At 41.7% G+C, this 22,754-nt stretch overlaps 1 protein-coding gene across 2 annotated transcripts in view; it reads left to right on the forward strand.

Moving 5' to 3' along the window:
- RELN (reelin) overlaps positions 1-22,754 on the forward strand; it is a 326,208-nt gene that overhangs the window by 33,166 nt on the left and 270,288 nt on the right. For both annotated transcript variants that reach the window (XM_079993517.1, XM_079993518.1), the window contains exon 2: positions 14,234-14,344. In XM_079993517.1, coding sequence (XP_079849643.1) covers positions 14,234-14,344 — 111 coding nt within the window. The remainder of the gene's footprint in view (positions 1-14,233; positions 14,345-22,754) is intronic.

Genomic DNA, 22,754 nt, shown 5'->3' on the forward strand with positions numbered 1-22,754 from the left:
GCAAGTAGATAAATAGGTACCACTGTGGTGGGAAGGTAAACGACATTTCCATGTGCTCTGGCTTTCATCATCGTGTCCTGTTGCACCAGAAGCGGTTTAGTCATGCTGGCCACATGAGCCAGGAAGCTATCTGTGGACAAATGTCGGCTCCCTCAGCCTGAACGCTGAGATGAGATTTCCATCCTGGGGTCCTTTTTCCTTTTTTTTTTTTTTTACCTTTACCTACTTTGACTGCCTTTGAGATGCTTCTCTTTTTTTTTAAAAAAAAAAAGCATAAAGTAACTTTTTAAACCATGCTTCAAGTTGAACAACAGCTTCTGTAACTTGGTTTTGTTCCCAAAGAAGAGTGATAAAAATTAGTTTCTTTTTAATGTCATTCTTAATGATGGCAAGGACCCTGTGTGTATAGCAGAGATGTCAGCTTGTGTTTTGTTTATCCATTCCTTCTAATCCTTTGACACTTTGCTATGACATTTTCAAGCCCATTACTGCTTATATTTAAGGCTGGGCTGTTTGATATTACACTGACTGCGTGTTGCTCACCCTTCCTCTCAGATGATACAACACAGGCTTTATAGAAATGCATTTATTTGTTTTAGTCAATAATTATTTCTGATTTTGTAAAACAGGTGCGTAGCTTTTGGGTATCCTGGCTAAATTTGCATACTAGTGATACAATGATTCCAGCCAATGCATTTAAGAAATCTGCACGTTGATTCTTTTAAAAATAAATAAAATAGCCTGACCAAAGGGAAAGTAATAGAACATTTGTTCTAGCAAATAATTGCGGTGGGTTTTTCTTTTTCTTTTCTTTTTTTTAAAAAAGAACCTTACTAAAATCTTGTAATACATGTTGGCATGTTGAATGTCACCTTCTGTCATGCCAGGTACTTCTTCATACTAATTGTGTCCTTTGGGATTTGGACGAGCTTTCTGTCAGCCTGAATTTATGCATAAAACAGTGAACTACAGTATCAGCATTCTAGCCAAGCCATCACAGCATTCTTTCCCCACAAAGCCAGTAACACTATATATTCCTGCAGTTGTCCTTGCATCCAATCTTGGGAGAATTTAAGAGCCAGTTCACATGACCTATTTGACCCGTATTGGATTCAACAAGATTTGATGTTTATATGTAGTTATCCTTAAGTCTTAAATATGATTCAGTATATGTCCTGATTGCAATATGAAATGTCATCAAATATCTTTGAAAGGAGGACAGCCATTGAATAATTCACAATGCCGTTTAAGCAAACTATATAAGAATGTGTATGCCATGTTAAAAAGAAACGGGAATTCAAAATTAGGGATCTGTAGGGAAACAAGGGTTTTCGCCATTGGCACAGTGGGTAAATTCAGGTGCCCGTTTGCCAAATGGCAATGTTATCATGGTATATATGCAAGTACTTGGTAAGCTATATTGCCCTGCCATGTGGCAGCCTGATCAGAGGAATACGGTACTAAGGTTTTCCCTTACCACTTGGCAGTAAAATAGTGACAGTTCCTTGGGCGGGGGGCGGTTCCCATACTGTCAACACAGCTCCTTTTGGACACCTCAGTATCTAGTAGCTGCTCTCGCTGCACAGTTCTAGTCCAGGCCTTCTTACTCAAATATTTGCTCCTGTTCCTTGTGCAGCACTGTTTAGGGTATGTGGAGTCAGACGGGGGAAAATGCCAGGAAGCAGTTAAATATTTCCCATGCAACTAGCCAGTGAACGGCTTCTGCAGCTGTTGCTCCTTCTCTACCTGCGTATTCCCCACATACTGGACTCTCCCACTTCCACCTGACACAGTGCCTTGCTGGCTCCATGCCTCTGCCTCTATCTTCAGTGCCCTGAACTACTCTCCTGGTGTTTGGGGCACATCGGTGGTGGCAGTGGTTTTGTCAGATAAGGAAGCACACTCATGTACTCACGTGTGTGTGTGTGTGCGCGCGCGCTCGCTCGCACATGCATCTAAACAGAGCCCCAGGTCTAGGAAAATTCTTGCTCAGTCATATCCATGGTGTGTGTATGTTTATTTGTTTATGTAATAAATTTCCATCTCATCAAGGAGCCAAAGGCAGTAAACACTATAGTGGTAAAACAATACAAATAAAAGCCATCAAATATCTGGGTGTAAATAGTTTTCTTGATTCCCAATATATAACAACTATTACCAAAAAGGTAAAAAGATACAAAAACAAAATTCCAACTTACCCCCCCACCCCTCCGGGAGGGACCGAAGTCCAATCTGTGCTTTTGGGTGGTTGCCATTCCTCACAGTTATATAAAAGGATGTCATATTTCAGAAAAACCACGTACATCATTTGTATTATTTGATGCACGTTATTGCTTTGTTAATTTTTCTGATACAGCAGTTGAACATATATTCTGTTCCCAATGAGAAATACACTGATGCTTTCCAGTTCTATGCCGATAGCAGGCATGCTGCTGCTAATGAAAATGTTTTTAATTCCTCTGGAAGGTCGGTTGTAGAGGAGACAGACTCACCTCATTCCACAAATGGGGAAGTACCACTGAACCTTTAAGGATTCAGCAGCATCTTGTGACAGCACCAACAACTGGGCCTGGACCAGCTGGTTTACCCCATATTTAGAGGCTACAAACTTAACCAGGTCATTCATTTGTATGTGGAACTTGATGCTATAATGCCTTCTTGTGTTGGGAGATGGAGCACACATTCTGCACCATCTGAAGCTATCCAAGACTTGGAACAAGCCCACAACAATCATTCAGCCTCATAGTTACAAATGCATAATTGTGCTAGATGGAAGAATAGCTTGCAGCCTTTTATACTGGCTGCTGCTGCTGCTGCTGCTCCTACCTGAAGGTTCCATGGCTTATATCAAATCCAGACTCACTCTAACGCTACAGGCTGTGTAACTAGGGGAGGTTGAACCTGTCAGTGACTGGTGAACCCAGTCCTTTCAGGTCACTGAGCCTGCCAACCACTGTTTTAGCCTTCTGTGGATTTATTTTGTTATTTGCCATGACAACCTTTCTATTAGAATGTTATAACCAGAAATTTCTCAATAAAGACAGAGCCCATTGTTTAGTTTAAGAGGTATTTTTCATTTTTTAGGAATTTATCCTTTAATTTTTTTTATTTTTTTATATATATATTTTTGCAAATTATGTGGCTTAGGTCTGGTAGCTCATGTTCTGCATGTACAAAGTCACAGGTTTAGCCCCTGGCATCTTCAGTGAGGGAACTTAATGTAATAGGGCTGTCAAACATCTTGCCTAAGAAAGTTGAGTTCAAGCTTAGCCCACCTGTCAGGGCTGACAGACTGAGTAATAATTCAGTAATAGACATTTCCAACACAGAGAACCTAATACTGTGTTGGCCCTTTATGCAATCAAGTTATTCAGAAGCTCTGGAAGCCTGTATTTTTTAAGTTATCAGCAGGAACAAAACAGTGTATATATATATATATATATATATATATATATATATATATATATTTGGGGGGGTGGAGTTTGCATGCTTATTTCTCAAGATACAGTACTAAGCATTTCTGTTAAGAGCAGAACATTTCCGTATGACTGTATTCCCCCGCCCCTTGAAATGTCTGTTTGCTCCAACTTGCTTTTAAATGAGTCCACTACAAGTTTCTAGAACACTGCAGTGTTACATAGGATGCAGTGATGATTATCATTTAACTAAATTAGAAACCACGGGTGGTCCTTGTATTATTTTGCTACAAATTGCTTTGTGACCAGACCAAACAGCTGGCGTGGTGTCCCTTTTGTAAAACGATTGTTGTGTATCACTGGTGTGCACAATTTGCCTTGTGGAAGTAGAATAAGTCTCATGCCCTTTGACAGAGCTTATTGTATCCCACATCATACTAGCAGTGAGCCACCTGTTCAGGGTTCTTATCAACTTCCATGCCACAGAAATGTTGCCTTGGTACAGTATCTCATATGCACTTCAATGCACTCATGGTGCCTCTGTGTGGCCAGGATGTCCTTTTCATTTATGATGCAGTGAGTGGACCACGTGTAAAAGGAACTTACATTCAGATCAGCTTCTTCTAGCTAGATAGAGCAGTGCAAAAGCCATAACAACCAGGAGCTCTTTGCATACATATTGCAGCTCACACACCCAGACAGTTCAATAAATTAGGGTACAAGGTAAAGTAATATAAATTAGAGCAAGAATAAAATATATTTCCTCTGTTCCGTCTCCTCCTTTCAGCCTGAGGGAGAGAGAGAGACAGTTTCTTTTTTTAAGGGCACAGCCCACCCAAGAAAGCTCACAAAATAAAAATAAAAAAGCCATTACAATACATAAAAGCAGCATTCCATATCTTTAAAAAAGCAGCATATTAAAATCCTAGCACTCATACTTCAACAAAAGCAAACTGAAACAAACAAAAAAGTAATCAGGGTCCATTTGCAGATCAGTACAGATAGGTCCACATGTACCTCTCTCTGTATTTAGGATGTACCTTCTCCTGTTAAACCTATTAAACCTAAAGCCTATTAAACCAAGAGAACAAGGAGCTGTTTTGCTGCAGCAACAATGTGATGGAGAACCCAATTTTGGGTAGTTCAGTGTGTGATGCTGTGTGAGCCCTTGGGAGTATGTTCATTGCTAAGGAATCCTTCCCCACTGCAACCCCCTATGTCCCGTGAAAAAGCTCCTCTGAGGGTCAGAAGAAAAAGTCTAGGACAGGTTGGGGAGACTTTGCCTTCCAGATGTTGCTGAACTACACCTTCCCAGCAAGACCTTACCCCTAACTGATTTCATCCATCGAAACATACAAACAACATGACTTAAAACATACACATTTCTAAAATAAAATATAGCGTTGCCACATCAGTCAAGGATGGATTCAGATATTACAGACTTCTGCCGACAGAATGGCATGATTTATTCATATTTTCTCCTTTTGCGCTCCCCAGGAAATCATGAGAAAGGTGTGCTAATTCTAGGTAGTAGAAGTATCACAGATTTCATTGCCAGTTCCTGCTTTGCACATTGCACAAGATGTAAAAGCTAAAGGTAAAGGTACCTCAACCATTAGGTCCAGTTGCGAACAACTCTGGGGTTGCGGCGCTCATCTCGCTCTATAAGCCGAGGAAGCCAGCGTGTGTCCACAGACAGCTTCCGGGTCATGTGGGCAGCATGACTAAGCTGCTTCTGTCGAACCAGAACAGCACATGGAAATGCTGGAGCGGTACCTATTTATCTACTTCCACTTTGACGTGCTTTCGAACTGCTAGGTGGGCAGGAGTTGGGACTGAAAAATGGGAGCTCACACCGTTATGGGGATTCGAACTGCCGACCTTCTGATCAGCAAGCCCTAGTCTCTGTGGTTTAGACCACAGTGCCACCTGCATCCCTTAGCACAAGAAGTACATTCATGTAATTTCTGACGTGGCTCAAACTGTAATTTGACATACACCAGATTCACGAACAAACTAGCTTTGTTAAAGAACATAATTTCTCATCATTTATCTCAAACATTTACAATTTTTCTGAGATCCCATGACTTTGATTTTTGTGCACGCACATTAAAAAACATGACTTCAGAATGTTTTATGTGTATTTTGCTGTCACAGTGTGTGTTGCATCATTGTGCATCACTACACGCCCTTCTTTGATTGGCTGATTTCATGGGATTTAACCCGACCTGTGTTTACACTCTGCTGCACCTTTTATCCTCTTTACCATGGGATAAAGCCAAAGTGAGTGGCTACGGCTGCTGCTGGCATTGAAGGCCAGTGCAGGAAGAGGAAGTAACTGTGCAGCAAGTCAGCGGTGTAGCGTGGGTTGTCAGCACCCGGGGCAAGGCAAGTAATTTGCGCCCCTAACCCCTAACCTGCCGCTGCTGCCAGCTTCTTCTTGCTGCTGCCTGGGCTGGGGTATTTACGGTAAGGTAGCCACGGCGGCGGAGGCGGGTCCGTGTCAGGTGATCTGAGGCGAGTTGCTGCTGGCGCTGCCGCCCAAACGACGCCGCTTGCCCGGAGGAGGAGGAGGGCAGAGAGGCAAGAAAAATACAACATGGCCCAGCAGCTGCAGCAGCGGCGGCGGGGCTGTGAGAAGGGGCTGCCTGGCACGCCCTCTGCGGCCCTGACGCGCGGGGACCGCGTCGAGCGCTGAGAGCCGCTGCCTGCCGGACGCCTTCAGCCCGGACGCGCACACAGCTTGTCGGTTCCGCGAGACATGGGGCTCTGCTACAGCCTGCGTCCGAGGCTCTTCGGCGACTCCGGAGGCGGCGAGCGCCCCCCCCAGATGTTGCGCCCGGTGCGGCCGGCCCCCCTGCACCCCCCACGCTACGCCACTGCAGCAAGTGTTGTGGTAGACCAATCCTTCCTGTATGCAGTTAATTAAAAGTAAGTCCCACTGAATTAATTGTGACTTATGTCTGAGCATATTATACTGTGAAATAAAGAAGGGAAGTTACGTTCAGTCATGCTGAACATGGATGCACACAAACTGCAAATTAACTTGGAATCAACATCTCTTTGAATTATGGGAATATTACCTTTTCACCCCCAGTGAGTGGCCGTTGCAGCGCAGCGCAGGATGGGGCAGCGGCAGGCGCTGGTTTCCCAGGTGGCCAGGGAGAACATCATTTCCTTCCCCAATGGTTGCACAGGCTTCCAATGGTTCTCCGTGATTCTGTCCAATCACTGGTGAGCCAGGAGGGCGGGACTTCAGAGTGGACCTGGGGGGAAACTATTTCTCTCAAGTCTGCTCTTTGGTTATAAAGCCAAGCTGTGCCTCCTGCCCAGAGTCCAGTTCACTTGGCTTCTGGGACTTACATGGATGGTGGATAAGGCATTGGGTTGTATCCTTAGTCAAGGCAGACAGGGGGACTGGGAACCTTACTCCCCATAAAGAGGTTCCTGAGTGTGTGCTTCCATCCTGATGCCCAGATGGGGGCTGATGGGCCATGACACACACTCCCCAAATGTTGATCTTAGAGGGATTGCCCCGATTTGATGTGTTCCATGGGCTGATTTTTAACTTGGGATTAACCCTACTCAGTAATCAACCAGCAGTCGGGTTGGGTGATTCATGGTACACACCCAATGCTTATGCCAAGACCTACTTACATCTGTAATCAATAAAGTTGTGGCCTATTTTATCTGAAAGCAATTGGCCTGTGATTATATCATCTTCCATGTTAGCCCCTGGCATCTTGCAGCCTCTCATCTAGTCCTGTTCAGATTCAACCTCCAAACTGACCAGTTTGGTAGCATCACTGGCCATCACATGTTCTTAAAACATACGAATTAGGAAAGATTTTTCTGGAATATTCTTTTTAGAGCCCTCAGTGGCCAACATGCTGTTCTTCTGTGATATAACAGGTTTGTATAGAAATGAAAATATTATTTTATTATATTTTTAAATATAATGTAGGAAAAAAATATATATTCTTATTGGCAGTCTTCTTTGTTGATTTGCAGCTGTGTCTCTCTTCATTTAGCATGAATGTTTGCAAAAGCATTCTGCACATCAATTTTTTAATATGTAGATGTTTCTTTAATTTCTAATGTCGCTATAACAGTTTTCAACTCCATTTGCTTAATATAATCATAATTCGTTTGGTAAGAGGATTTATATATTTCTAAACTGAGGTCAATATGCTCAGAAGCCTATGTTTAGCTCACACACTTTCCTAATCTAAAAATAAGACACAAGTCTTGCAAGCATTTATAATTTTCAGAAGACAAAGATGATTGTATCCTTAGTAGGTGGGATGGTTGTGGGCTTAAAATGCCATTGCTGTTTATGTTTACAGCAGTTTCTTTTTATGAGGGCAAGCGAATAAAAGGGATTTACAAAACAATGCTGAAAATCTAAACACAACACTCATATTCATATCCTTTTAATAATTTATTTAGAGCGGTGCCAACAGTATGAAAATTTCATGTATGGGTATCAAGCAGCCAGCCACACATAAATCTGAAAGGCATGAGCAATGAGATTAGATTTAAAACAGAGGTCACTAAATTTGTGATGCTGTTCCTGGATTACATTGATGAAATGTTAATTGTAACAATTTGAAGTTAATGTTTTTTATTTAAAAATCCTAGCATATTTAGTAGAACAACTCCAGGATTCATAATTATTTACAACTGTGATATTGTTTTTCTTTAAAATGCATCTTGAATGGTGCTAACCAAACTAGATATTTTAAAATTGCTAATAGTTTGTGTACTCTGAGTTACTGATGAAAAGATAGCAGATAGCTTATTCAACCATTTCACTGACATGGGCAGAGTTCCTTATGGTATGTGGAAATATTGTGCTTTGTGAAAGAAGAAGAAGAAACTAAGTGTAGGAGCCAGTCATTATGCAACAATTTCAAATATGAATTCTAGTTGCATGTCTAAGAACAGTCTTCTGTCCCGTCCAGTGAAAACAAAAATGATAGACACAGGACAAGAGAGAGTTTATCATAGTAGGCTTCTGTTTTATGAAGACTTTCTTTGTTTACATGACTTGGTGCAAGTTCAGAAAAAGGCAACAGGGCTCTAAATTTGTCGTGGAGTGCCAGTGACCACACTTTTTCTCACTTAAACATAGCTTGTGTGGTCTACCACACAATAACCGCTTGCCTCCTTTCAACAGTAAAACAGACCATATAATCCCACTTAGACCACATGTATATTTGCTTCTGGAAAAAATAGGCTTTGTACTTAGTACTATCTTATTAGGAAATAATCCCCATGGAAATTGTGGGACATACTTCAATCCAAGACTGGGCCTTACGTGCATCTTGAAGACTTCAGTTATAAATGAATCTGGCAAGTCTTGCCTTGCTCAGACAAGGTCCTTTCAGTTAGCTGGGTTTTCTTTTAAATTTGTCAGTAGCTCACAATATATTTTTTCCCAATGGTGCCATTGGATGTGTGTGTGTGTGATGGGTAAGTGCCAACCAAACAACAGCCAGACGTGATGCCACCAACAAGGCCTCCCTGTTAATTGTAGGCAAGAGCATTCTGGCAGGGAGATTCAGTCTTTATATTTCCTTAAGGAACATTTTGTACCATTCCTAAGTTCTAGTAATACTACAGATGGGAAAGTAAAGAGAACAAGACTCTGAGATACAAATGTCTTTTTGTTAGGAAGTGATCAGATTAGGTGTATTGATTGTGGTTACCAAGAACTCTCTCCCATTTAGTGGTTATTACTAAATCAGTGGCACCCATGTTACGAAATGCCCTCTATAGAGACGTGCATTGCGCCCCTAATCTAATTTATTTCTACTGGCATGTTCAGGCATTTTTATTCAGAAGGTCCCTTCAGTTACTTAATTCTTGACTTGTTTCTAACTTTTGAAAGCAACTGTGATCTGGTTGTTCCAGGCCAGGCATAGGCAAACTCCAGCCCTCCAGATGTTTGGGACTACAATTCCCATCATCCCTAGCTAACAGGACCAGTGATCAGGGATGATGGGGATTGTAGTCCCAAACATCTGGAGGAATGGAGTTTGCCTGTTCTAGGCTGTCATTTCCTCCTGTTTTAAGTTTCTGCTGCTACTGTTATATCTGTATTTTTATTTTATTAGGTATTCTATTTTTAATTGTTTGTTCACTTTATCTCTTGTAATTTTTATTGGTTTTCACACCTTGAATATCCTTTTAGAAAGGGGACCCATTAATAAATAAGGTGCTGCAATCCTAATGACATGTCTTATTTACATATATAAAGAAATCAATACAGTAGAAGAAACAATTTTTTGCTAGTAAAAATGCTGTGTCTGCCCACCTGGGGTAAGAAAACAAAAGGGAAAGATGGTAACCATTAATGTAGTCTTCCCAACTATGCAAAAGGTTTGCTATGAGAGGCTGTAGCCTTTTCCCTGTGAAATCGCTGGTCCAGTGACTTTGTCACATTAGTCTCCCTGGGTTTTAGGAGACGAAATCGGATCAGGAACCCCTGCTGCTACTCCTGCTGCTTCCCTTCTGGGCAGCCTACCAGCTGAGCGGCAGCGTGCGGTAAGCATTCAGAGGTTATGCTGTGCATCTGCCTGCACCGTGGTCCTCACCAATCCAATGAACTGCATGTGATTTCCTCCTCTTTACACCTTGACCGTGGCTCATCACTCTTGTACAGGCAGAAATATATGCCTGCATTCTGTGGCAAGTCTTCTCCAGGTTCCATCTGTCAGTGAGGCAATTGCCTTTTCTGCAGTTCCTGCTTAACAAAAATTTGAAGCTAAGATGGAGCCTTTATTCCTGTCATACTAGATTCAACTGTGTGAAATTAAAAACCCCCACAAAATATCAGGGAAGCATCCTAATATGCAGTCCCATAGCTGTAGTCCTAAATGTTACAGCCCAGATGAGACTGTAATATATTCTGTCTGTTTAGCTGTTTCTTAAAGTTAAGACACAAGTTAAGATCACTCCAAACTGGGTGATGCAAAACGGCAAATGTGCTTCAGTTAGTGGGCAGCTTGATTAAGATGTTGACCCAGTGTGTGGCAACTGTGAAAAATTGTGACTTGAATGTTAGGGATCATTAGAAAAGGGATTGATAATAAAACCACCAAACCATAATCCTGTTACAGAAATCTATGGTGGGACCACACTGTATAGAGTACCGCATGAGGTTCTGGTCACCACAGTTGAAAAGGAATATCGCAAGCTTGGAAAGGTTCAGAAAAGGGCAACCAAAATTGTCAAGGGGTTGGAACAACTTCCCTATGGGAAAGAAAAAGGGCGCATAAGAGAGTGTGGAGAAAGTGGACAGAGATACATTTTTCTCCCTCCCTCATAATACGAAAGCCTGAGGTTGTCCAATGAAGAAGTTGCATGTTGCAAGATTCAGACAGGCAAAGGGAAGTGCTGTTTCTATGGAATGCATCTTCAGAGCCAGTGTGGTGTAGTGGTTAAGAGCGGTGGACTTGTAATCTGGTGAACTGGGTTCGCTTCCCCACTCCTCCACATGCAGCTGCTGGGTGACCTTGGGCTAGTCACACTTCTCTGAAGTCTCTCAGCCCCACTCATCTCACAGAGTGTTTGTTGTGGGGGAGGAAGGGAAAGGAGAATGTTAGCCGCTTTGAGACTCCTTCGGGTAGTGATAAAGCGGGATATCAAATCCAAACTCTTCTTCTCTTCTTCTTCACAAGATGTAATAATGGACAATACCCTTGATGTCTTTAAAAAAAATAGGGTTATCAATGGGCACTAGCCATAAAGACTATGTTCAGCCTCCACTATTGGAGACAGTGTGCCTCTGAATACCAGTTGCTGGGAATCAGAATTGAGAGGACACTGTTGTGCTCAAGTCCTGCTTGGGGGCTTCTCACAGACTTTTAGTTGGCCACTGTGATTCTTGACCAGGTGAGCTTTTGGCTTGATTCAATAAGGCTCTTTATCATGTTCTTAACCCGTTAACATCACAACTCAGACTAGGATCGGCTCTACCTTCTTTTTGTTATGCAGGTGTTTATATCAATTTACCCCTCTTTTTTCCATTTTGGTCTCATTACAATTCTTATATTTTCATTTTGTTTACAGCATGACAATGATGCTTCCCCCCTCCCTCCATGATGTTGGGACATACAGTAATTAATACCACAAGGAGGGTGGAGACCAGGGGAAATGTTGATATTAGCACAATAAATTTCCTCTTCTAAGTCTGATGTACCCGTAAAATGTATGCACATTTTCAATAACAGCTTAGACAAAATGGACAGTTGACCTCAAAATAATACCAACTTTCTAAGAGACAATTGTCTTGTATACTATAAAGCTTCAATTTGCAACCCAGGATGTTACTTCACCTAGAATTTCAAACAGTATAGTAGTAAGATTCATAAGTTCTGCATGGCTTACATTGGTGCTCACATGGGAGTGTAAAATAGTATTTCTCTAGAATTCTCTAGAAGCAACAAATTAGTGATGTTTTCACATTCTCTTCCATGGAATAAAGGAGGATATTGAGTTTGAAAAGGGCTCTTTGATCAGTTGTATCACCCAAGCTACCTATGACTTAAAATGCTGTGAGCAAATTATCATATTGCATCCCAGTTCTGAATTTGTCTCTAAGGCTTGCTGTATCCGTTCATAAATTCTTAGGACAAGGTGCATTGAAAAGATGGTATATGGTCCCAGGCAAGCTTTGAGGCACAAATGCTGTGATTAGGAATGCTGGAAGTATGTTGGTTCTGGAGAATATCAGCAGAGACTGCAATTCTATACAGACATCCCATGGGACAAATCTCACAGAACTCAGCAGGACTTACTTCTGAGTAGACATGCGTAGGGTAGTGCTGTAAAAATGGTTTTAACAGTTCAAGGCCATTGCTGCAGACAGCGAGACTTAGAGAATAATGCTGCTAATCTGCCATGCTTTTACATAATGGAGAAGAGCAGCAGTGAATAATTTTGGCCTTTCTCAGCCGAGGCCATTTAAGCATATTAGTATATTTGAACTAGTAATATCTGATGATAAAAATGTCAAGCAGACATGTTTAAGATGAATGTTCAGAAAGAAGTACTTCAAAAATTCTGAGTGCCATATGGCTCAAGTAATTTAGAGTTCCATTTCTTAGCTCTAAATTATGTCAGAAAAATAGTAACAGGTGCCTAAATGCCAAATAATGCTTATAATCTGCCCAGTGGGTTATGCTGGTCTTTTTCATTTTATCTCACTTACAAATATTTAAGACTTAACAGCTTAATACTCTACTTCGCATTCAGATTGTTGTGTAAAATACATCAAAAAGACACAGTATTATTGTTTTATTAACCATGCAGATATAGTACTGTGTAATACGCCATGGTAATATGCTGCAAGCATGTCCTTTGTTTTACTAAAGATATAACATTTGCATTTCCGAACTGAAGGGTTCAGGTTTTTTTACATCATAACAAAGTTTTAGCCTTTCTTGGCAAGCAGCACTTTTCAGAAACAGTGAGCTGAGTGACCTTTCATTGCTACTTTAAAATCTTGCTGCTGTAATGCTTAGTGTGCATCATTTCATGATAGAAAGCTCATTAAGTATAAAAATTATTTCTGATTCATTAAAGATGACAAATAATTTAAGCATGGTTGTCTTTCTCAAGATTGTACAATTTGAGGGGGTGAGGAGACACAGAGAAAGAGATATAAATAAATTAGGAGTGCTCAGCTGAAAATAGCTTTTTATTTAACATAAATATTTGGAAAGTTTCTTACAAGGCTGTAAGTAGGGTTGTGAGGAGGAAAGCTCTGACTGACATACATTTCTTTGTAACATGTGAGGGATTCTATGCATGTATGAACATATGTATGCTAGCAGTTGTGCATTCATGTTAGGCAGAATTGTGTGGACCCTTCAATGGATTTCTCTCTCTCCATTATTGACACTCCTATTTAGGTTAATGTGGGAAGCAACCCTGCTCAAATCATTTCCACTTGATTTAGAGTCACTCGGTGCAGCTTTTCATGTTATTTGGCACACATAATTGCCATATGTCCACCAGTGTTGTTTGTGGCAGTGTTGACACCTGTGAACACATATCCAGGGACTTTGGCCTGATCAGATGTATGTTCAGTTTAAAAACATGTGTATATCGTCCACACTGTTATAGAACATACCTGTGTATGTGCATCAGCCATCTTTGTCACATAACGTGTAGCTGTCCATTGCACTGCACAATTTGTGTATCCTGTTACTAGAGCTTCTTCTTGGAACTATTATACTTATAGTATTAACCTACTATGAATAAATTTTGGGCTGTTATTCCAGTTGTGCCTATGAATTTGTGAGGAATACAAACTGACTTTTAAGTATTTGCTTACAGTTTATGTCAAACCCTACATTTGAAACTGAATGGCTTCACAGTTTGGTAAATGAGTTGTTGCTGCCAAATAAAAAGCTGGTTATTCTTGAGCACCACTCATTAAAAGGCGTGGAAGAAGGTTGGCTATGAAGATATCTAAGGACCAGTTAAAAGGTCATTTACTGTCCATGTTTGCCTTCCCTCTGCTGGTAATCCTATGTGGTGGGAAGTAGCATTGCAAATGACACTCTAAACACATGGAGAATTCTCATGTCAGTGTCCACTACCTCCAGGGCTATTCAGTACCCCATGTATTTAGATTTGGTCACACAGAAGAGATTCCTCCCTGCAACATGGATTGCCCACATAGTGAAAGGCCTTTTAGCAACAACCCTGGTCCTAGATAACTGGCTTGAGCATAGAAGGGTGGTGAAATCTTTCCCTTAAAATTGAGAATCTTTTACATATTTTTAAATTTTCTTTCATTTCAGTGACTATTTCAACGAGTACCTTTTTTGATGGCTTATTGGTCACGGGACTCTACACATCAACCAGTGTACAGGCTTCACAGAGTATTGGCGGGTCCAGTGCTTTTGGCTTTGGTAAGTCCAAAATGATTTCATGAAGTGTGTGTGTGTGTGTGTGTGTGTGTGTGTGTGAGAGAGAGAGAGAGAGAGAGAGAGAGAGAGAGAGCTGTTCAGCTGCATAGATCAATATGTTGTATTTTGGATCTACTTCCTGGTCCATTCCATTTGGAGCCATGATCAACAGAGCCTGCACCTCTGTGCAAAGACCTCTGCTATCAGACTTCAAGGACTGATCCACAGACTCCTCAGTGGATCAAGAGGGATTTCCCCAAAACTTGAAACCCTAGGGCAGCAGAGGAATATGCCAGCTCTTTGACTGGCCAGATGCAACATTCAGGGGGCGGGGCCTCACATCAATCAATACCTAATCCATACTATAAAGCTTTGACAGCTGTTTCAGGGCACTGCTGAGACAACTATTAGTGACTAGTAGGATGACTAGCTGTGGTCGTGAAACCCAAATAGGTCCCTCTCCAAGGTGCTGATCCTGCCTTGCTTTGCTTTCGTGTCTCTCTGGGACTACCACTCCACTTGGTCGTCATCAATCTGCGGTGCTCTGTACCTGCATGAATCAGGACAGAATACTGTGCTCAGTTCTGGTCACTTCAAAAAAGGCATTGTAGAGCTGGAAATGTTCAGAAAAGGGCAACCATAACAAAAGGTGCTGGAGCTACTTGCCTCTGAGGAAAGGTCACAAGATTTGGGGCTTTTTTATTTATTAAGAAGCAGAGTGAATAAGTATGAAATATGGACTCTTTCTATGCAGTATCCTAAATAGTGCTTCCTTTTCTATTAAATAACTGCAGTTTGAACTAAATTCCACTAAAGTGAACAGAAACCAGTGGCCTTAAGGTAACAAGAAATTGGCTGGAATCATACTTGTCTTTTGTGCCTTCCCATCCCCTGTCACAGCCATGTCAGGCAAGGAATGCCCAGAGTGAGGAATTAACTATTGTCAAAAGTACACTTATAAATTAGGAAAAGGCATGTCTATCGGTCCTGTGTCTTTCACCTACTCATGGATGTGCGCCTGATGAAGCAGTTGCAGCAACAGAGAGGCCCCTACTTGAGCTGTGCACAAGTAGGCACTCTTCTCCCTCCTCCTACCCCTGTTCTTTATCCTCTGACCTGCATCTTCTCCTGCCTCTGACTCTCATCTCCTGGCTGTTACAGACTCTCCCAGATCACGGATCTCTGCTTCCAAATCAGTCTCCAACCCCCACTTCTCCTGTTGTCCACTCATCAGTATCTAGCCACCACTCCTCAATGTCCAGACAGTCTCTGACATTCCCAGAGTTCCTCCTTGTGTGCTATAAGTATGCACAATATGACTAGCCATCCATGTGCCCTGCCATCTAAAGTATGGGCTCCTTGTGTAAGGTTTATCATATACTGCTGCAAGAGAGATGTGGCTGGCAGCAAAGTTGATCATGGGCAGAATAGGCAGAGGTGGAGGAAGCATGGATTTGGGCTCTTCAGTTATTTCAGTGGGAGTATTTCAGCTTGTACTTCAGCTTTTGCCAGAAGGATTCCAGCACAACCTCATTCCCCATTTGACACAGCTCTGGTGCCTCCCATACTCAGTCCCTCCTTTAGCAGAGTTGTGGCAATTCTGCTACTGTAGCCCTAGGACAGGGGTGACAACACATATCTTAAAATGCTTTAACCAGCTTTGCCGGATGATAGGATTGTGCTAAGTGAGGCATTCCTATGTACACTTTCTTTGGAGTAATTACCATTGGAAGTGGTGCCACACATTCTTAAGTATGCATGTCCTTGATCAGTCTCAGAGACTCAGGCTCAACTTATTAGCATAGGAACCTAAAAGAGGCCAAATAAAGGTAACAATATGCCCCAGGTATACCATTTATGTATCTGTGTTTTATTATTATTATTATTATTATTTATTATTTATACCCCGCCCATCTGGCTGGGCCTCCCCAGCCACTCTGGGCAGCTTCCATAGAAAGCAAAAATACAGTAAAATATCACACGTTAAAAACTTCCCTGAACAGGGCTGCCTTAAGATGTCTTCTGAATGTCAGGTAGTTGTTTATCGCTTTGACATCTGCTGGAAGGGCGTTCCACAGGGCGGGCGCCACTACCGAGAAGGCCCTCTGCCTGCTTCCCTGTAGCTTTGCTTCTTGCAATGAGGGAACCGCCAGAAGGCCCTCGGCGCTGGACCTCAGCGTCCGGGCAGAATGATGGGGGTGGAGACGCTCCTTCAGGTATACTGGACCGAGGCCGTTTATAGACTAAGCCCTAAAATAATGTGGCTTCAGGATTCTTCAGAGCATACTTTAGCACATATATGCATGTAATATTGTTACAATATTCACAGGAACACATTAGTTCTGCAGGGAGGGGACTTAACACTTTTCCTATGTTGTGGCCCCAATACCCCCCCCCCCAAAGCTGCAATTCACCTCAGGATGAAGCTTCCCCTAAAGATTTAGATTTTCAAGTACTACCGTACCAGTAATGTTCATTGTGATTAAATCAATGCCTCTTGCTCCCCAAGGCTTTTCAGTTTAGCAAACATCAAAAGCATAAATAAATATGCATATAGTAAATAAGGTTAACAAATGCTTGCTTCCTGTTTTGTGCCTGTTGCTTTCTCATTCATCTTAAAAGATCTACCACTACTAAGGAAGACAGTGAGGTTCACAACACCTCTGTCTTTTTACAATTCACCTGAAAGCAGGTTCACTTGATTTTAATTGAACTTGCATGTAAGTGTAGTTCAGGTTGAAGCTTAGACATCTAATTCTCTGTGCCACTGCAGCAGAAAAAAGCAACTGGGTAGTCTTATAGCAAGGCAATTGCTGAGGCAGAAGTTGTGCCTGCAGTGGTGTTTTGAACTCACCCAGGACATTGCACCAGTGCAACAATATGGATCTGGGCTGCTTCATAGCAACCACCTGGATCGCTGGAGACAAGAAGTGTTTCATAGCAAACAAATGCTTAAAGGCAGACCATGGAGCAGGTGGATAAGAGGAGGAGCATAAAGGGAAAGCAGCTATAATAGACGCTCCCTAATTTTATGGATTCAAAAGAGACAAGAACCAATAAGCGCTTTGATGGAAATGGCCCGGCAGAAAAACACTGTGACCGTGGTGCAGACCCTGTGGTGTTCCAGAGGTTGCTGGACTCCAACTTCCATCAGCTCCAGACAGCAAGGGCTATAGTCAGGGACAGCAGGAGCTACAGTGCAGCAACATCTCAGGGGCTAGAGGTTCTCCATGTCATTGTATCCCACCAGATCACTGTCCAAAATTTGCATTAAAAACTTATTGGAGAACATTAGGACTGTGCACATATTATAATTGTGTACTCTGAATGAACATAGAGAGGAGGATGAGAGTACACTTTCAGCTGTACACCTGCACAGCTGACCAGACATGATCTATTCCATTCCCCTACATATTGATAGTCTGCACAATCCCAGTTGTATGTTAGAAATGTTATGGAGTTGGAAAAATGAACTGCATTTTCTTGATACTACCTCTAAGGAAGGAGAAAGCTTCATTTATGATCAAACATACAAAGTAGATGACTTCCTAGCACCATTTGGAAATTGAGTATATTTGCAGATGATTAATTGTTGTAATATAATTTTTATGCCAGACTGTTTGCTAATGTTTGATATTGAGGAGAGAGAGAAAAAACAATAAAGATAAAAAAGAAGACGAAAGAAAAAAAACACTGTGCTTTTAATGGCCAAGAACAGGGAAGATATACGAGCAGGTTGGGGGAAGGTTCCTTCCTCCCCCAGTCAGGAAAGATGGATGGATATTTAAAAGTTCCATTACTTAGTAATTCATTGTTATTACAGAGAATCCCGGTACTGCAACTGAAGGTCTAGACATGATGAGATTGAGAATTGCCTCTTACTGATTCACAAAGACTCAGTAGTATTGCTATATGCTGTTCACATTTGAGGGCTATATGAAGCTGCACATCACTGAGATTATGCAAGGTTCATACTGAGCACTGGTGCAACATGTCCTTGACCTTGGGGCAAAGGTCCAGGGCCTCACATCCATGGGGTGCCCTCAAGAGAGTAGCAGATTATGGGGGCAGCAACAAATCAGATCCCAGGCCATCATGGGCATGTCAGGGCAAATTAAGGCTTCTGCAAATCACTGCGGCAACATTTCTTCTTATTTTAAAAATGGGGTGGCTGGCCAGCCATGTCGTGTTTACTGATGCCCTTTTTATTATCTATCTATCTATCTATCTATCTATCTATCTATCTATCTATCATCTATCTATTATGTGTTGTGCTTTTCCACAACAAAATGGTGCTTATTCTCAGTAAAAGGCGTTTAGCATCAAGGGAGCAGAAACAATCTCAGTTTTATTCCTGTAAGTAATGAGCACATGCTTGGAGTATTTCTGTAACATATAATGAATGTAGAAGCAGCTGCAATGCATGGAAATGTGGTGACTGAGGTAGAGGGGAGAGATAAGAGAAATGCTAAATGTTTCCTTTGCAACTTAAGTTATGCATAAGGCCAGCTAAGGGAAGGCTTGTAAGACCATTTAGTTCAGGGTCTAAAATTATCTTGTTGCGCCACTGCTTCTGACAGGATGAAGTGAGCCTAAACAGGTGCAGTGGTTTTTGTACTAAGCAGCTTTCACATTGATTTTCATAAAATTTAAAATGAGCACTTTAAAAATTCAAGCTTTCTCCCTTTCTTTAAGAGAAAAATCACCTTACTAACATAAATTAACAGGTGGGGATGTCCTTATGACACTGGCAGGAAACTTCGACAATAGGACTCAGCTGTATCTTTTATTTACTGCAAGTCCAGTCAAATCCAATCCACCCTTCCATATTGCCAACCAGGGCAGCAGGGCAAAGGCACAGCTTGTTTAGTACCTTGGAGAGCTCACAGCAGTCAGTGCCAAGACTTGGGGAGAGTTCTTGCTTCAGCAGCATGTTGAAGCCTTCTGAGGATTGGTCGACTTGAGCCTCTTACTAGCTCTATTCTCTCTGAGGTGCTACCTGTTCATTAAAAGGGTCATTGCCCAATTATGTTACGGTTTGATCCTATGGTGGCCAAGCAAGGAGAGATGAATCACAAGGATAGTCTCGGAGTTGGAGGAATTCAAGGATTATGGCCAGAGAACCTCACAGGTTCTTTCTCCTTCCTAGGACCTCAGCTGGATCCTTAAGACTCCACCTTGCCGACTTCCGGGTCGGCGCCATCGCCGAATGGCGGACTCCCTCCGAGCTCCGGAGGGAGTCGGCTGGGTAGGGGTCAGGTCCTGCCGCGCCGGCGACGCGGGGACCCTCAAAAACCATGGGCGGAGATGCCCATGGACTTGGTGACTCAGCGGGCACCGTTTGCGCCCCCCCGACCCACGAAGGAGCCTTTTTAAAGGCTGCGGAGCGGGTGCCGGGGGGGTGTGGTGCTGTGAGTCCAATGCTTCCCCTGCCCAGCGAAGCCGCATGCCATTCGGCGGAGAGCAACGACTTCTTCTTTGAAAATTTCGGATTTGAACTAAAAGGAACAACCCGTGAGTAAATTGATTGGACTTAAAAGGGAAATTTGATCTTTGAATTTGGAGCGAGCGGGGGGAGTGCAAAAAGGAAGTCCGCCCCCCCCCTGTTGTAGATGGCTCAACGCAAGGATTTGACAACTAAGATCGAGAGATGAACTTGTTTACCTGAAAAAAATTTTTAACTTCACGAAGGGAAATTACAATAATTGTGCTGGAGGAGAAGACTGATTTGTGGGAACTAAAATGGAACCCCCCCGGGAACTGGGAACGATCCGCTATGAGAGACTGGTGAAGAGACACAGAAACTTTGACAGCTGTCAAAGTAGCTGTCAAAGCAGGAAAACAAAAGAGAACTTTGTTACGATGGCTTTGCTGGTTAGATTTGTTACAATTTGGACATAAATTATTGGAAATAAAGGCAACAAGTTATTTGACTTTTGGGTCTGATTTTGAAAGAAATTAAGTTACCATATTCCCTCTAGAGGGAGGCTGGGACATTGCAACAGTAGCAGCAAGTGGAAAAATACTATGAATTTGAGCAGGATCTGTTATCTCTTGGGAAAGCTGCAAAAACGAAGCATTATTTTGTCTACAGAGGTTTCTATACTAAAGGAGACAATGGATTTATCTATTGAAGAAAGGAAGGGACTTGACGCAAGTTATGTTCCTGAATAACAAAAGCCTCTGTGGAGAACAAGAAGTTTCTGAATTAGAAGGTTTCTGCAGCAGAACAGGAAAAAGCAACCTGAGGAATAAGAGCTGGACCAAATTTGAAGCCGGAGTATTTGGAACATCCAGACTTTAAAAGGACCAAGAAATAGAATTTAAGTTAGACTCTTAAACATAGAGGTCTGGATGGAAGAACAATGACTTTTTCTGAGAGTTTTTTTCGAGATTGGACTTTCTGAAATTAAAAGCTATCAAAAGACGGCAAAGTGGAGTTGAGATATAGACGTGGATACACCAGGCTGGCAGTAGACAATGGATGAACTTTGGGGATTGGAACCGAGGAATGGGGGGGGGGAGAGATTTGGAATCCAAAGGCTGTAAAATTATATATTATTTCTTTCTTTTCTTTTTTCATGTCTGTTGTTTGAAAATAGGGGAATTCGTGGAAGGGAAATGGGGTCGATCTTAGGGAATTATATAAAATATAAGGAGAAATGGTTCATTAAGATAAATAAGATAAATTAATTTGGAATAAATGGGTTATTTAAAATTACAAATAAGGTTTTAAAATTTGGGGTAAGAATCTGTGGAATCAATTTAAGGGAAATGGAATACAAGAGGGGGAGGGGGGGAAGTCCGGGAAAGATGCCACTGAAACCAAGTGTAAATCATATCTGTTTTTTCTTTCTTTCTTGCTATCTTTCCTTTTTATTCTGGAAATTTTTTAATAAATATTATTAAAAAAAAAAAAAGACTCCACCTTGCCTTTTCTTACAAGGTGGTTCTCCACCTTCTACCTTCTTCCTGGTCTCTATAATAGTAACAGCTAAGCCAGGCAACATTGGGGTGGGTTGCCTTTGTAATTTATTACGGATCCTTTTAACTCTGCATATTTTGATAACAGCACATCAAACCTCAAGTGCTATGATTTTACTCTTAAACCATGTTATTATTTTGCAAATAAATATTGCAGTTGCAACCCTGATGTGATTGTTCCTGGCTCTTTGAAGCAGGCACATGAATATTGGTTTCTATTATTATACTCTGTTTTCTCTTCAGATCGTATAAATCTTTCGCCTTTTACTATCTATCTTGGTTTCTATTAATCATTACTAAATCCCCACATGTAAGCAATGGCATCACAGCCAGTGCAGTCCTTTTCTAGCACACAACTGCCTCCAGTAAAGATCTCAAGAGTAGTATTGTTATTTTCCCCAAATTAGCTTTTATGTTAATGCAGATGAAGGATACGGGTTCATGTGCCTGTGAGCACTGGTACACAAACAGATCTGGGAACATCCCAGAAATCACCATGGGGACAATATGAGCTTTGCAGTGCTCCTATTTCAACTTTGATGGAATGAAAGCCAAGTTGTAAATTGGGAGTGTACAGTAATCTACTGCTTGTGCTTAGTAACATACAATACAAAGAATGTGGAGTCAGGCAAATTGCAGTAGTACTCAAAGATACTACAAACTTACTTATTTTTCATTTTTGCAAAAAAAAAATTCTGTTCCATCAGCATTAAGAAATAATTATCATACTGGTGAACAGCAAAAAAGAACAATAGAATTACATTAACCAGACAAATGCCAAATGCAACATAAATCAGTAGATGAGATGAATACTGCCTCTCCATATCCCACCCAATATCCAAAGAGAGTACCAAGCTTTGATGACCACCCAATTGACATTTGACCATGTTAAAGAAAACCAAGCCTTATGAGCAACGGTTGGAGGAGCTGGAAAAGAGGAGGCTGAAAGGAGATAGGAGAGCCATCTTCAAATATCTCAAGGGCTGCCCCATGGAAAAGGGAGCGTGCTTGTTTTCTCCTGCTCTAGAGGATAGGTCTCGAACCAATGGCTTCAAGTTACAAGAAAGAAGATTCTGAGCAAACATTCAGGAAAAAACTATAACAGTAAGAGCTGTTTGGCAGTGGAATAGACTCCCACAAGAGGTGGTGGACTCTCCTTCCTTAGAGATTTTAAAGCAGAGGTTGGATGTCCATCTGCCATGGATGCTTTAGCTGAGATTTCTGCATTGCAGGGGATTGGACTAGATGGCCCTTGGGTCCCTTCCAACTCTATGATTCTATGACTCTATGATGCAAGGTCCTAATCTCTCAGAAGTGGACTATTTGCTTGGGCTTCATTTGAAGTAAATGGATTGTTTCCCAGCATCTCATGGTCATAATTTGCTTGGATTGGATTTTGGCTGCTAGATCCAAGTGCTTAAGCATAGTA

This window comes from Podarcis cretensis (assembly GCF_951804945.1).
Source record: "Podarcis cretensis genome assembly, chromosome: 10".
Lineage (NCBI taxonomy): Eukaryota > Metazoa > Chordata > Lepidosauria > Squamata > Lacertidae > Podarcis > Podarcis cretensis.